This window comes from Mobula birostris, chromosome 2, assembly GCF_030028105.1.
Source record: "Mobula birostris isolate sMobBir1 chromosome 2, sMobBir1.hap1, whole genome shotgun sequence".
Classification (NCBI taxonomy): domain Eukaryota; kingdom Metazoa; phylum Chordata; class Chondrichthyes; order Myliobatiformes; family Myliobatidae; genus Mobula; species Mobula birostris.
This window is the reverse complement of record NC_092371.1, coordinates 90,314,081-90,330,134: the sequence shown is the minus strand read 5'-3', so window position 1 is coordinate 90,330,134 and position 16,054 is coordinate 90,314,081. Positions and strand designations below refer to the sequence as shown.

The following is a 16,054-nucleotide window of genomic DNA, read 5'->3' as shown; positions in this document are numbered from 1 at the left end:
ATGTTAACATTTTATTGAGGCTTTCAACAAGTCAGGTACAGGATTAGGATACAAGAGCAATCATATCAGTAGAACTGGGGATACTGTTACAAAATAAATGAGGTATTCAGTACTTCAGCGTAGTATTGCAACTAAATTTGAAAACAATGTATTCTAAGGCTTAATGTTAAGAACAGGAAAGTGGTAAACGATCGAAGAGCAGAGAGAATCCCAAGCCATGATGCCTTTAGTGGAGACAAGGGCAACCACAATTAGAATAAGCCTTGGTTGCCATACATATTCTTCACACCCAATGCCTAGATGCTCCTACATTTGGAAGCCAGCTCCAACTGGTGACCTAGGTCCATTGGGGAGAGGGTGTGGAATGGGGAAAGAGATCTCTCGTGCTTGGTAGGACTTAGAAACTATTCAATCACAAGAGTATAAAGCAAAATAAGTCATAATTTGTCTGACAACTGTCACAGTAATCTGCTACCTGATTCTCTTCTTTTCGAGAATTTCTTGCCACACAGCTGTCATGCCAGAACAGTGGTGCTGGCCACAGGCTTGACCATGAACCTTAACCAACTACAACCACCAGAGATAACCCGACAGGACAAGCAGACTCTAGAATACTCGTCCCCCATTCTCTCCAGGCAGTTATTACTTTCAGGCTATCTAAATTATTGATTTAGGAGAACAGATAAAATATTTTCTTAGTTAATAGGGACAGATTCAGCTGATCACGCCTGGAAGGGGAAGCTGAGCTTGATGAATCTTAAAACAGTCTTGTACCCATCAGACAACGGAGGCACACATTTTGAGGATTGTAACAATATGGTCTTTAGAATAGCTGTACAGCAGACAGCATATAGTAATAATTCAGAAATTAAGACATCTAAAATATAAAAGGTATCAACTTCCATTTATCTTTTCTTTTATTGATAGTTAAATTTTATTCTGTTTCCAACACAATGGAAACAACAGTGGAAACAAAAATTTAATAAACACAGTGCTTGAATCATCACTGAACAGTTTATACCTAATGCCAGGCTACTGGAATTGCTCAACTGAAAAAAAAACAACAACCTTCTGGGCTGATTGGAATATTCCAAAGTCAAACTACACTATCACGAAGCAAGTTCTGCAGGACCCAATTAGCACTCATGGGTAAGTGATGTCTGTTTCACACCTCAAGGTCTAAACAACTTTTGGAATGGAATGATAGAGAAGACACGCCACACTTCATAGAAACCAACATGTGGAAGAGAGTGTTGTGTGACAAACTCCAAAGCTACTACCAGCCTTTGGTTGATGGACACCAGCTCAGCTGTAAGTGTAAACACAGCATGATGGAGTGTAAACCAGTGTGATGGAGATGTGAAACAGGTAGAGTCAGTAAGATGCATCAGTTAGGTCATTTCCATTGTGATGTTTTCTCTATTGCCAGCTTAACATGCAATAATTTCAAAAGGGTTGAAGGTTTATCTTCCAGCTTCACTTGAAACGTTTGACTCATTTCCCACCCCTCCTCCAAAACCAATAAGCAAACTGCAGATACAGTTAGAAATTAACTCTAGCTCTTCCAGCTATTTCTGGGTCTAGTTAGCACAAGGTAACAAGAACACACATACCTTTCATGAACACTGAAACATTGAAAATCGTTGATTTAAGTGGGGCGGTCTACAAGAAGACATTTTTCAGTGCTGCCATCTGATCCAAACAAAATCAGTACATCAAACTAAAAACATTTCTCAAAGGGAAACTGTGTGGAACCAGTGACCAGCATATAGTCTGTACACCCATATATAAATTACACAAAAAGAATACCTATAAAAAAAGTAAAACTCAACAAATTAATCGGATAAATAGAAGAAACTACACACAGTCTAGTTTCACTTTCCACTGCCATTGTGTAACAGAGTGTCTAAGCAGTTCTAAAGTTTTTTTTAAATTTTTCTTTTTACTCATTATTCTACAGTGGCCTCATTACAAAACAAAGCCTGCTGAAATGAACAGAGGAACAGAAATATACTTCACAAATTCTTTATACAACACATAACAGTTCTCTAATTTATTGCTATAATTTTCTAGAGTCCCTCTGCATTTTAAATAAAGAATGTCAAGTATATTTTTATATTTACAGAAGGTCTGGCCTTGTGATATGTAGCCCACTCCCCTTCCCAATCTCAATTTGTGCTCGTTTTCCGATAATATACAACTTGCCTTGTGATATAAATGCAGCTTGTTTCAAACACAGCTTTTAAACCACTGCAGTTCATTCACCTTGGTCTTCTTCTGCTAACTGACATGTCCCATCCACACAATCCCTTCACAGGTACCTAGTTACTGGTTTCATCAGCATTTGGTTAATTTACCAGAAAGAGCAAAAACAAAATGATGAACTGAAGCCACCTTTCTATAATGTGCTCTTTAGACAGGGATCCAGACCCATAAAATTAAACTTTGTGAGATTACTTTGTAGAGTTCAAGTAAAAGGATACGTCCCAACCAGATCTGACTCAAAGTAGCTCCCTAGTGCGCATTCTGCATCAAATTCTCATTTAAAAAAAATTTTTAAAAACACATTATTACATAGATACTATAGGGCTTATCTGCAAACAGGAATGGTTTCAAAAGTTTTCACCTTTTTTCCTCTTTGCCAAGCTTTTAGTGTTAAAAATCTTGTAGCACGAAATGGCAAGTCTGCACAGTTAAGAGCTATCATGTTATAAAAAGACACTCCCATTTATTGGTTTGCTCAAGCCATACGGACTCTCCTCCGAAGCAATATGAAAAATATTTATGTTCTAACATAATGTCCAAATGTTACTTGGAATAGATTTGTGCCATTTTTTGTACCCAATAAAAGAATGATGGAGAGTAAAATAATAATGAAAGATGGGAGGGCCACTCCAAGAAGTGTTGCATTTTGCTCCAGTAACTGCCCATCAATCCTTGTAACAATTTGTGGCAGTTGGTTATCTGGTCTGCCACCTGCGATTTTCACTGATAATTCAAAGCAATGTCCACTGAGGTCTGCCTTTGCCTGTCTTTCCCAAAGCATCTATGAATCTGCATTACCACTGAAGAACGCTAATAGTTACTGTGGTGGCTGACAAGAAGAACTTGGGGCTCGGAGTTGTGTCATCTATACTTTCTCAAATCCAGAGCAAGAGCAAAAGCAAGTTGCTGGAAAAACTCAGCAGGTCATGCAGCACCTGAAGTAAGGCCGCAACAGAAAACACATACCCATCCTTTGCTTCTACAGAGGTTGCTTGACCCACTGTAGTCTGTGTCTCCATTTGACAAATTTAGGACTGATACCAGTACAAGCAGATCAAAATTAACTCAAGGAATTGGACAGTATTATTTACAAAATGTTGAACAATCTTCCCTTAAGATTGACTATTGTTGCAAAGTTCAGGTGGAAAACCAAACCTTACTACTAGTCATATTCGAACAAAGGACCAAAGATTCCTTTAAAATTCAGTGGATCCACTTTTACATTTAAGCAAAAAATACTCAGTGAGGAAAAGACTTTGCTAAATGAAAGATGGAAACCTAACAGAAGAAAGAAACATATAGAAAAGGGTGTAGAAAAAGAATAAAGACGTTCTTTTGAATTTTTGAGATTTGTGAAAACGAATATGGGCTAGCTAGAAACCAGATTCTGCAGATGCTGGAAATCCAGAGCAACACGCACAAAATGCTGAGGAATTCAGCAGGCCCGGCAGCATCTATAAGAGGGAAATAAATAAATGGTAAATGTTTTGGGCTGAGACCTTACATCAGGCCCCAAAGAAGCATCTCAGCCCAAAGCATCAGCTGTTTCTACTCCTCTTTAGATGGTGTTGGACCTGCTGAGTTCCTCCAGCATTTTCAATGGGCTGGTTAGAATTGGCAAAAGTACAGTGGATCCTAATGAAATGGCAGGCAAGTTAATTCAGTGTTCAGGGTACTTAAGGAGGTGGCTTTAGAAATCGTGGACGCATTGGTAATCATTTTCCAATGTTCTATAGATTCAGGATCAGTTCCTGTGGATTGGAGGGTGGCTAATGTTGTCCCTCTCTTCAAGAAGGGAGGAAGAGAGAAAACAGGGAATTATAGACCGGTTAGCCTGACGTTGGTGGCGGGAAAGATGCTGGAGTCAATTATAAAAGGTGAAATTACGACACATCTGGATAGCAGTAACAGGATCGGTCTGAGTCAGCATGGATTTACGAAGGGGAAATCGTGCTTGACTAATCTTCTGGAATTTTTTGAGGATGTAACTATGAAAATGGACAAGGGGAGCGCCAGTGGATGTAGTGTACCTGGACTTTCAGAAAGCCTTTGATAAAGTCCCACATAGGAGATTAGTGGGCAAAATTAGGGCACATGGTATTGGGGGCAGAGTACTGACATGGATTGAAAATTGGCTGGCTGACAGAAAACAAAGAGTAGCGATCAACGGGTCCCTTTTGGAATGGCAGGTGGTGACCAGTGGGGTACCACAGGGTTCAGTGCTGGGACTGCAGCTGTTTATAATATATATTAATGATTTAGATGAGGGAATTAAAAGTAACATTAGCAAATTTGCCGATGACACAAAGCTGGGTGGCAGTGTGAAATGTGAGGAGGATGTTATGAGAATGCAGGGTGACTTGGACAGGCTGGGTGAGTGGGCAGATGCAGTTAATGTGGATAAATGTGAGGTTATCCACTTTGGTGGTAAGAACAGGAAGGCAGATTATTATCTAAATGGAGTCAAGTTAAGAAAAGGGGAAGTACAACGAGATGTAGGTGTCCTTGTACATCAGTCACTGAAAGCAAGCATGCAAGTACAGCAGGCAGTGAAGAAAGCTAATGGCATGCTGGCCTTCATAACAAGGGGAATTGAGTACAAGAGCAAAGAGGTCCTTCTGCAGCTGTACAGGGCCCTGGTGAGACCACACCTGGAGTACTGTATGCAGTTTTGGTCTCCGAATTTGAGGAAGGACATTCTTGCTATTGAGGGAGTGCAGCATAGGTTCACAAGGTTAATACCTGGGACGGCGGGACTCATATGTTGAATTGGAGCGACTGGGCTTGTATACTCTGGAATTTAGAAGGCTGAGAGGGGATCTTATTGAAACATATAAGATTATTAAGGGATTGGACACGCTGGAGGCGGGAAGCATGTTCCCACTGATGGGTGAGTCCAGAACCAGAGGCCACAGTTTAAGAATAAGGGGTAGGCCATTTAGAACAGAGTTGAGGAAAAACTTTTTCAACCAGAAAGTGGTGGACATATGGAATGCTCTGCCTCAGAAGGCTGTGGAGGTCAAGTCTCTAGATGCTTTCGAGAAAGAGATGGATAGAGCTCTTAAAGATAGCGGAATCAAAGGTTATGGGGATAAGGCAGGAACTGGATACTGATTGTGAATGATCAGCCATGATCACAGTGAATGGCGGTGCTGGCTCAAAGGGCCGAATGGCCTACTCCTGCACCTATTGTCTATTGTTTTGTGCTCATCACTGAAAGAGGGAAAATATCAGTTGCACAGAAAATCAAAATGAAAATTTTGGGTATTTAAATATATGAATTAGACAATGGAACTTCTGTTAGACAAAGATTTGTACCCCAGAATACGATAAGAAACATGCAAGAAAAGTTCAGAATGTCAGCCTTAGTTTCTCAACGCTGCAAAGATACATGAATTATGCTTCTGGATGGAAAATTGCAAATGTGACAGTTCACTCCTGGTTGCTGGAATCTATTTGCAAACTCTGCAAGGGAGGGGTGAGATAACTGAATCGTGTAGAGTGATTTCCTCTGTTCTAGTGCCTTACTTTTTACTGGGGGAGAGAAGAGAGACAGGTTTGGGTGGTGATCAGGAAAGTGAAAAAAGGCAAAACTGAAGGCCAACATCAAGATTCATTTGAAACTATTTATTTGGAAGTCATAATGATGGGATAGCCTGATCAGGAGCTGGAGGCTGTGTGGATTAGAAAGTTTGTCCACTGTTAGCAGAGCAGTGGTGGATTCTGGCCCCAGTGATTAGGCCCAGCAACTGCTCTGTGTGCTTTCACCCTACTCCAGTGTAGTCACTGCTATATGGTGCTAACCTGAGTTACAGAGAAGGGACTTTATTCCTTAGAGTGTGGGAGAATGAATAGGGATCTTATAGAGATATACAAAATTATAAGGGGTAATAGTGTAAATGCATATAGACTTTCTCCCCCTCAGGTTGGGTGAGACTAGAACTAGTGGTGATAAGCTAAGGGTGAAAGGTGAATGAACCCAAGGGTGAACTTCTTCACTCAGAGGGTGGTGAGAGTGTGGAATGAGCTACCAGTGGAAATGGCGGATATGGGTTCAAAATAGGTACATGGATGAGAAGGGTTTTGTGGGATATGGTCCAAGTGCAGGTAGATGGGACTAGGCAGATCAGGTTGGCATGGGCAGGATGGACTGAAGGGCCTATTTCTGGTGCTGTGGTGCTCTATGTCTTAAATTCTTTCAGCCATCAGTAACTACCGTTGCTGTAGGTTCACCTGGGCTTAGCACACAGCTGCCTTACAAAGGCTTTTTAAATACCTCTATTGAAAGACACTAGTCCTCCATCCAATTTTTAAGTTTTTATTTAAACTTAACCTTGAAAGAGGAAGGCTCCCTGCATCCAGGACTTTACCCAAGTCCTTTTTGATTAACCTTCTTTGATGAAGATATGAAACACAAGCTGACTAGTAGACATGTCCAAACTGATTTCAAAATTGTATCAGAAGTATCTTATAAAGTCAACTAATATAAGGGGATTTGGCCTCTTCTCACAATCTTAAACACAAGAGATTCTGCGGATGCTGGAAATCCAAAGCAACGTGCAGAGAATGCCGGAGGAACTTAGCAGGGCAGGCAGCATCTATGGAAAGGAATAAACAGTTGATGTTTTGGGCCCATCATGTTTCATCCGTCCTGATGAAAGGTCTCAGCCTGAAACCTCAAATGTTAGTTGCTCTCCATAGATGCTGGATTGACCTGCCGAGTTCCTCCAGTGTTTTGTGTGCTGCTCTTTTCACAACCATCTATATGACATCGGCCTTTCTTTGCCTGATGATTTAAACGAGGCACATTCAGCTATGGGCTCAATATGCAACAGATGGGCAGGACTGTAACAGATGCAACTGAGCTGGAGGGAGGCAATGGCTAGAGCAGCAAAATAGTGTTTAGTCACCCAATTTCTGATACCTTTAACTCTTCTATGTCAATTTTGTACAAAGCAGCATTATTTATGAAACAATTAACAAACAGATCCACATTTACCATGCTATTGTTTGTAGAATCTTTGGATTTTTTTCAGGAAGATTCAGGGTTAATTGCTGCATAATATATCACAGAGGGCAACTCTGCACAGTAAGAGACCAGCTACAGTGTACAATTTCCCAGAAGTGATTTGGATTAATATAACTGAGGGCAGATAAACATATGGGATACTGTCTCATCCAACACAGTGCATCTTTGTAAAACATCTCCAATAAAAGATTTTGGAATAGTTTTCTAACTTCAAACTGCTGAATACACCGTGCAAACATCAGACCATTTGCTTGCCTTTTAGGGTTTAAAAAAAACAAGACAGAATTTTATAGTTAGTGATTCAGAATAATTATTATATATAATAAAAACACATAGACATTCAACAGATGAATAAATAATGTAGTAACGAAATATATGACTCAACATTGGACCTCGGCACAAATCCATAAGTTATGTAAGGTTGTAACAGTAAAGAAAATGAAAATCAATGTTTTTCAAAAAAAAACTTCAATGGACAGTAAACTTTGAATACTTCAAAACTTGATATTCCCTTTGGAAATAAACCATCATCGAAAGCTTCATGTCCAAGCTCAGTCATGGAACCCAGCACCAGGACTCCTTGCCAGGTTGAACGGAGGGAGGCCAGTAGCCACCTCTTGCCTCAGTATGCTGGTATTGTCAACGCAGCAAACGGTAGGCAAAGAGGAAAGGAGTGTAGTTAAAATCTCTTTCCATTCATGCTGCCACTGTAATATCACTTCATTGTAGGATATTTCTGTTAATCAGCCACAATTAAAACTGCATTCCAGCATCCTCTAAGCTAAATGTTGGAAGTGCAGGCTGCAGAGAACAGGGGCATTTTATCATTTAATACTAACTCAGGCTCACTGATCCTCCAAGTTAACGAAAGTCTCGCACTGCCACCCACTCTGAAACAAGAGACCAACTTGTAATGGAGTGGGTTCAGGAAAGTCATCAATAAAATTGGTCTTTAGTGACCGTTCTAAAAGTTTTTCTTGTTGCTTAAAAATCAATAAAAATTCACTAACTAAAGGCTAAAAAGGCAGAACATATTTGATTATAACCAGGCTCCCTCCCCACCCTCATAAAACAACTAAAATACAAAAAAATGTGTCATACAGTAACAGAAAAACCTCATCTTCCATTCACACACCTACTCAGTATTTCATTTTTAAATTACTACAGTAGGATTCAGGATCTTGCTATGCGGAAACCAGTGTGCCAACACCTCACTACAGGGGTCAGCAATACTATCTAAAGGTGTTATATAATTTGATAAGCCAAGACTTTGAATTCCATGATGCTGTCTTGTGGATTTGGCGCAGAGTTGGAGGTGTGCACAAGGGAAGGGAGATGGAACCTGTGGCAGGGTTGGCTACTAAACACCAGCCTGCTGGCACATTGGCAGGACAAGCAGACAGAACTAATACAGATTCTGGTTGCTGACAGCACACAAAAGCAAGGCATGATGTCCGTCAGTTCCTTAGCAGGTGATCTTCAACTAGTACTAGTTACAAGCAACTATTTAAAAAGCAAAAACTGCAGATGAACTTGGAAACAGAACAAGCTGAAAATACTCATTGGATCAGGTTGCAGCTGTGGAGAAGAAGAGTGAATGATTTAGGTTGATGACTTTTCAAGAGATGTCACAGACCTAATACAATACCGTCTTACTCTCTCTCAATAGCTGCTGTCTGACCTGTAAACTTCCAGCGTTTTCTGTATTTACGAAAAGCAACTAATCTATGATTGGAGTTTCACGTCATTAATTTACCTTTATGGATCAGCACCAGTATTTACATCTGCTTGGCTCAAAATAACCTGTTTTGTGCATCACACAGGGCTACAAACTTGCGCATCTTAGTATACACGCTGAGAATGTCAGTCATACAATGTAGCTCCCCTTGGTTTCTCACTGAGCTTTCTAACTGGTTCCTCAGTTCATAGGAAGAATAATTCTGTTCATGCTTTGTTATAAATTTTAATCTACCTTTTAAAAACTCCAATTTTCAAACTTTTCAAGGAGATTTGTCCTAAAGAAGAATCACTTTAACTCTGCATAATCTCTTCTCCCAACATTAACGAAACGAAACAAAAACGTTTTAATTGATTCCAGTGCAACAGAAAGTGGAACAGCTATTGTGTGAAGTATGCACTCCTATCAAGAGTTTACTAGAGTGCGATACAAAGCCTCAGGGCCGTGCCTAATAACAGACTCACCAACAGACTTCTGGTACTGCGTAAAGGCAGAACAAGCACAAACTCTCTCAATCTTGTTGGCCAGGGAGTTAATCTGGTAGAATCTTCTCTCCTCTCCTGTGGCCAGTGTTTTACAAAAAAAAAAGGGGGGGGGTGAAATATTAACAAAACTAGAGCCTAGAGCAAGAGGCACCAAGTAACTGCTGACAATACCCTTGTGTGATAAGTCTAAGTGGTGGAGGATCGGGACATTTTTGCCTCCTTACTTCTCTCTCCTCCCATCTCCAAGGATTAGCTCACCATAATCTCTGAAGCAAGAACCAAAGTATAGCTCATGCTGTGGAGAATGCAGTCACCAATTAAAACTTACAATCAAAGCAACCTCAGAGATGTATTTTAACACAATTGCTTTAGATTCCTAAGCCCCACACAGTGTGAGTGAGGAGGGGGATTGGTGGATGGGATTGAAAGTAGTTTGGGGAGAGAACAGTTTGAGGCAGGAGGGGATCATAAACATGGTTTAAATTTTTAAATCAAGAAAATCTAAAGTTGACCTAAAAGTAAATATAAATTCTACTCGGCATTCTGAGTACCATCTACAGAGTTTTTCTCAGTCTCCTGCACAGAACTGTCCTGTACAGCAGTGGTTTCTGCCGAGTTCCTCGTGCTCTCTTCTGTGTTTGTTAGCTGTGGGCAGGGTTCAGTTCCATCACTTGCAGCCTCCTCCTTGGCTTTCTTTCTCTTCTTCTTTGGGCTTCCAGTGCTGTCTCCCTCAGTGTGTCCTGCTTGCGCAAAGCCAGGCATTGCCATGCTGACACCATGTGGAAGGAACATGGAAGGGTAAATTAATCCAGCAGGCATACTGTGCAGTAGGAATGGGTTGAAGGGCAACACATTGCTGGTGGTGACTCTGGCTTCCCCTGAGTCAGGGAAAGATGAACTAGGACCTGGTTTCTCTGCTGACAGAGAACCTTCCTCATGTTTCCTCGACTCGGCAGCACTGCCCTGCTGTTCGCTGCCTTTACTTGCTTTCGAAGAAACACTTGTGGTCAGTGTGGACGTACATGAAGTGCTGGTACCTGATACCACTGATGGGCTGTTCAATAGTCCCCCTACCCCGAACACATGGGACATTCCAGCCATCCCAGGCAGCATCATGGGCAACATGTTCAGGCTGTTCTTGCCATCCTCTCCAGAAGGGATTGCAGCAAATCCAGCTGGAAACCCCATCAGTCCGGCCAGCTGAAGGTTATGAATATTTCTGAAGTTCTGAAGGCTCACTAGATCCATCCCAGCGATAAGCCCATTCATGAACATTGGTCCCATTGCTGAGGTGGTGTCACCGACAACCCCGCCAGGTTTGACCATTTCACTCCGCGGTCTCCGCCCCCGCTTTCTGGCACCAGCCTCTTTCACCACAGGCTCAGTCAGGATACGACTGAACTTGTTCTCTGGTAGAAAGCCCTGAAGACCAAAGAAAAGAGTGATAGATGATTGCAGTAGCATCTCACAGCCCGAGGCAGTGACTCACCTCAAAGCTCTCCAAAAGCTGCACTACTAATTTATTTGACTTCCATTTGTTAGGTAATGGAATTGGAGTAAGACTGATCAGACCGGACTTATGACAGTATTGAGAGCAGTTATGCCTCTTATCTAAAAGATACGTTGACATTGGAGAGGGTCCAGAGGTTGTTCATAAGTACGATTTTGGGAATGAAAAGGTTAACATATGAGGATCGTTTGATGGCTCTCAGCCTGTACTCACCAGAGTTTGGAAGAATGATGGGGATCTGATTGAAACCTATCGAATATTGAAAAGCCTAGGAGTGGATGTGGAGAGGATGTTTCCTATAGTTGGTGAATCCAGGACCAGAGGGCACAGCTACAGAATAGAGGGATGTCCATTTAGAACAGAGATGAGGAGGAATTCCTTTAGCCGGAGGGTGGTGAATCTGTGGAATTCATTGCCACAGACAACTGGGGAAGCCAAATCATTGGGTATATTTAAAGCAGAGGTAAAGGTGTCAAAAGTTGTGGGGAGAAGGCAGGAAAATAGGATTGAAAGGGATAATAAATCAGCTATGAAGGAATGGTGGAGCAGAGTCAATAGGCCAAATAGCCTAATTCTACTGCTATGTTTTTATGATCTTGTGGTCTTAAGACCCCGATTCCCAGGATACATTCAGTGCTCTTCCCTGCCTCCCGGAGAGGGGTCTATTCCAGTGCCCTGAACACAAGACCAATTTGAAGCGTTCTACCTGGCACCAAGAATAAAGTGAAATAGACAAGGGTGAGGATTAATGTAACTCGGTGACCATGTTTGATGCCAGGAGAATGTAAAGAGGCTACAAAGGGTTTTGACTTTGAAAATATAATGAAGAGGAATAGAAGGTCATGAACCCTGGGAGAAAAAAACAAGAAGCAGAGAAGCTTCTAAATAAAGGGAATTGAAAGATGTTGGTGTTCGGATGGACCCCAGCTTCCTTGTACATCAATAACTGAAAGTTAACCTGCGGACTCAACAGAAACGAGGAAGGCAGATGGAATGCTGGTCTTCACTGTGGTTGGCTATCAGTATGAGAGCAGAGACACGGTGCTGTGATTACACAGATCCCCGGTGAAGGAACTGAGTGATCTGGAGTGAGTATGTGAAAATGGGGCTGAGGTAACAAATGAACTTACCGAGTGCTTCACAATTTCAGCCCACTCGGGCGCCACGGCGTACTCTGGGTTTGCGTCCAGCCACCTCGCCAGCTCTTTCATCAGTGGGGCCATGGCACCTCCCAGCTGAGTGGGCACAAAGTAAACTAAAGCTGTGTAATGGCCTGTATTTCTACATCCCTCTGTCACACTGTGACAACCCCTTTGCCCACACCTTCCCCCCCCCATACAAACACCCTCCACTGATTCCCCCCATACTGACAATCCTCCACCACTATGACTGTGACTGACCCTCCCCACCCACAAACACTCCCCAATATAACTGAACCCCACCCTCTCCTCCCTTACACAAACACTCCCGACTGTGACTGGACCCCCACCTACTCCCCCTACACACACAAACACTCCCTCTTGACTGAACCCCCACCTACTCCCCCTACAGAAACACTCCCCACCCCCACCAACACAAATACTCCCCACTGTGACTGAACCCTCCCACCTACTCCCCCTACACAAACACTCAATATAACTGACCCCCACCCTCTCCTCCCTTACACACAAACATTCCCCACTCCCCCCACAGAAACACTCCCCACTGTGACTGACCCCCCACCCACAAACACTCCCCACTGTGACTGACCCCCCACACACACTCACTATGACTGAACTCCCACTCACTCCCACTGTGACTGACCCCACCTGCCCACTCCTCCATACACCCACACCCTACCATATCTGAACTCCCAGCCACTCCCACTGCAACTGACACCCCCCCCAACCACTCCCCATGTCCCCGATACACAAACACACCCCACTGATTCCACTCCAGACTGACAATCCTCCCCCCACTGTGACCAACACCCCCATACACACAAACACTTCCTTCTTATTCCCCTCATACTGACTATTCTCCCCCCAGTGTGACTGACCCCCCTCAACAGAAACAGGAACCCATTTCCATTGATTCCCATTCCACAACACTCCTCGCACTGTGACCAAGCCCTCACCATTCTGTGCTGTAGTGCTCTAGCACTGTAAGTGAATCCCACCCCACCCACTTCCCACATTATGATTGACACCCACCCCATGCCACACTGTGAGCAAAGTAAATCACAACAGCATGATACTCCCTCAGTACTGTGCAACCATTTGTTTTAGAAGTGGGAGGCTACATGAGGAAGAAATAGGTCTTCAAGGATCCAGAGGGCTGAGCAATGAATGCAGTCAGAAAATATCACACAATCCTAAATGAAAACTTCTGATCATGGCAGAGACTAGACAGTAAGTGCATATCCTGGAGCACACCTGTATCCGGGAGGACGATGTATTGGAGCACATTAGGGTGGATAAATCCCCAGGCCTGATGAGATCAAATGCCAGGATACTGAGGAAAGTGTTACAATGTCCCGAGAGGACATTACTGAGGCTCTGATGAATATTTTTATATCTCTGTTTCCTACAGCGTACATGAAGACTGGAGAATTGCTAATGCTTCCTTGTTCTACAAGGGCAGTAGGGATAAACTATAGACCAGTGGGCTTTTCATCAGGGGCAGGGGCAGGGACAGGATTTATGCTGATTAGGAGTCAGCCAGATGCAAGGAAGATCATGCCTTACATATCTTGATTGATGAGGGATGAGTGTAGACATAGTATAAAGGACTTACTGTGGCTATAAAATATATTCACCCCCCGCCCCCCGGAAGTTTTCAAGTTTTATTGTTTACAATCCTAATTTGGCTTTTTTCACAGAAAAAGACTCTTTCATGTCAAAGTGAAAACAGATCTCTACAAAGTGATCTAAATTAATTAAAAATATAAAACATGAAATAATTGGTTGCACAAGTATTCGCCCCCCCTTTAATATGACACACCAAATCATCACTGGTGCAGCCAACTGGTTTCAGAAGTCACATAATTAGTTAAATGGAGATCACCTGTGTGCAGTCAAGGTGTTTCAATTGATTGTAGTAAAAATACATCTGTATCTGGAAGGCCCAACTACTGGTGAGTCAGTATCCTGGCAAAAACTACACCATGAAGACAAAAGAACACTCCAAGCAACTCCATGAAAAGGTTACTGTAAAGCATGTCAGGAGATGAATACAAGAAAATTTCCAAGTCACTGAATATCCCTTGGAGTACAGTGAAGTCAGTCATCAAGCAGTGGAAAGAATAGGGCCCAGCTGTAAATCTGCCTAGAGCAGGCTGTCCTCAAAGACTGAGTGACTGTGCAAAAAGGGGACTAGTGAGGGAGGCCACCAAGAGACCTATGACAACTCTGGAGAAGTTAAAAGCTTCAGTGGCTGAGTTGGAAAAGACTGTGCATACAACAGCTGTTAGCCAGGTGCCTTACCAGTCGCAGCCTTATGGGAAAGTGGCAAAGAGAAAGCCACTTTTGAAAAAACTGGCATGAAATCTCAGCCAGTGTTTGCCAGAAGGCTTGTGGGAGACTCTGAAGTCAGATGGAAGAAGGTACTATGGTCTGATGAAACCAAAATTGAGCTTTTTGGCCATCAGACTAAACACTGTTTGGTGTAAGCCAAACATCGCACATCAAAAACACACCATCCCCTACCGTGAAGCATGGTGGTGGCTGCATCATGCTGTGGGGATGATTCAATGCATCAGGCCCTGGAAGGCTTGTGAAGGTGGAGGGTAAAATGAATACAGCAAAATGGAGGGAATTCCTGGAGGAAAACCTGATGCAGTCTCCAAGAGAATGTGAGAAAAATTTTTTCCCCAGCAAGATAATGACTCCAAGCATAAAGCCAAAGCTACACAGTACTGTCTTAAAAACAACAAAGTTAATGTCCTGGCGTGGCCAAGTCAGAGTCCAGACTGCAATACAATTGAGAATTTGTGGCTGGACCTGAAAAGGGCTGTTCACTCACAATCCCCATGCAATCTGACAGAGCTTGAGCAGTTTTCTGAAGAAGAATGGGGAAAAATTGCAGTGCCCAGATGTGCAAAGCTGATAGATGCAGACTCAAGGCTGTAATTGCTGCCAAAGGTTCATCTACTAAATACTGACTTGAAGGGGTGAATAATTATGCAATTAATTATTTTGTGTTTAATAATTGTAATAAATTTAGACGAATTTGTAGAAATTTGTTTTCTCTTTGACATGAACAAGTCTTTTCTGTTAATCAGTGTCAAAAAAGTCAAATTAAATCCACTGTGATTCAATGTTGTAAACAATAAAATATGAAATTATGGGGTGAATACTTTTTATAGGCACTGTAGGTAAGGCTTTTGACAAACTACTACATGGTCAGCTGGCCCCTGGTTAAGGCACAAGAGGCCTGTGCCATATTGGAAATCTGGATGCCAAGTTGGCTTTGTGATAGGAAATAGAGAACAGGCACTTTTCAGATGAATAGTGTACAGTAGGGATCAGTGTTGGACTTGGAATCAGCTGGGAAATTTGGTGCACATGTCACAAATGAAATTTAATCCAGAAATGTGAATCCACCTAATCTACTTTGGTATGTCTGCTGGGTGATAAAAGGGAGTTTAGGTGTGTTGACAGTAGAGTACAAGTCCATAGCTTCCTTGAAGTGACAACAGATTGAGGCATTGAGTACGAGAGTTGTGACATCACGATGCCGCTGTAAACCACACTCTGTGAGTATTGTGTCCCCTGTTCGCCACACTGCAAGCAGAATGTGGTAGCAATAGGGAGAGTGCAGGAGAGATTCACCAGGAGGCAGGGGTGAGTTTGACAGACCTGTGTGTGTGGGTGTGGGTGGGTATGTGGGTGTGTGTGTGTGTGGGGAGGGTGGCGAAAGGAAAGAGGGGTGTGTGTAAGGACCTGTGTGGGAGGGTTGAGAATGACAAACCTGTGGGGGGAGGGAGGAGTGAATGTGATGGACCTGTGGGAGAAGGGAGGGAGGGGTCAGTGTGACAGTCCTATGGG

At 42.7% G+C, this 16,054-nt stretch overlaps 1 protein-coding gene across 4 annotated transcripts in view; it reads right to left on the bottom strand.

Annotated features, from left to right (window-relative positions):
* Positions 1–16,054, bottom strand: part of chd6 (chromodomain helicase DNA binding protein 6) — a 363,558-nt gene continuing 347,504 nt past the window's right edge. For all 4 annotated transcript variants that reach the window (XM_072244838.1, XM_072244818.1, XM_072244846.1 and 1 more), the window contains 2 exons: positions 12,158–12,262; positions 1–10,939 (listed from right to left, as the gene is read on the bottom strand). In XM_072244838.1, the coding sequence (XP_072100939.1) occupies positions 10,049–10,939; positions 12,158–12,262 (996 nt within the window). In that variant the 3' untranslated portion in view covers positions 1–10,048. The remainder of the gene's footprint in view (positions 10,940–12,157; positions 12,263–16,054) is intronic.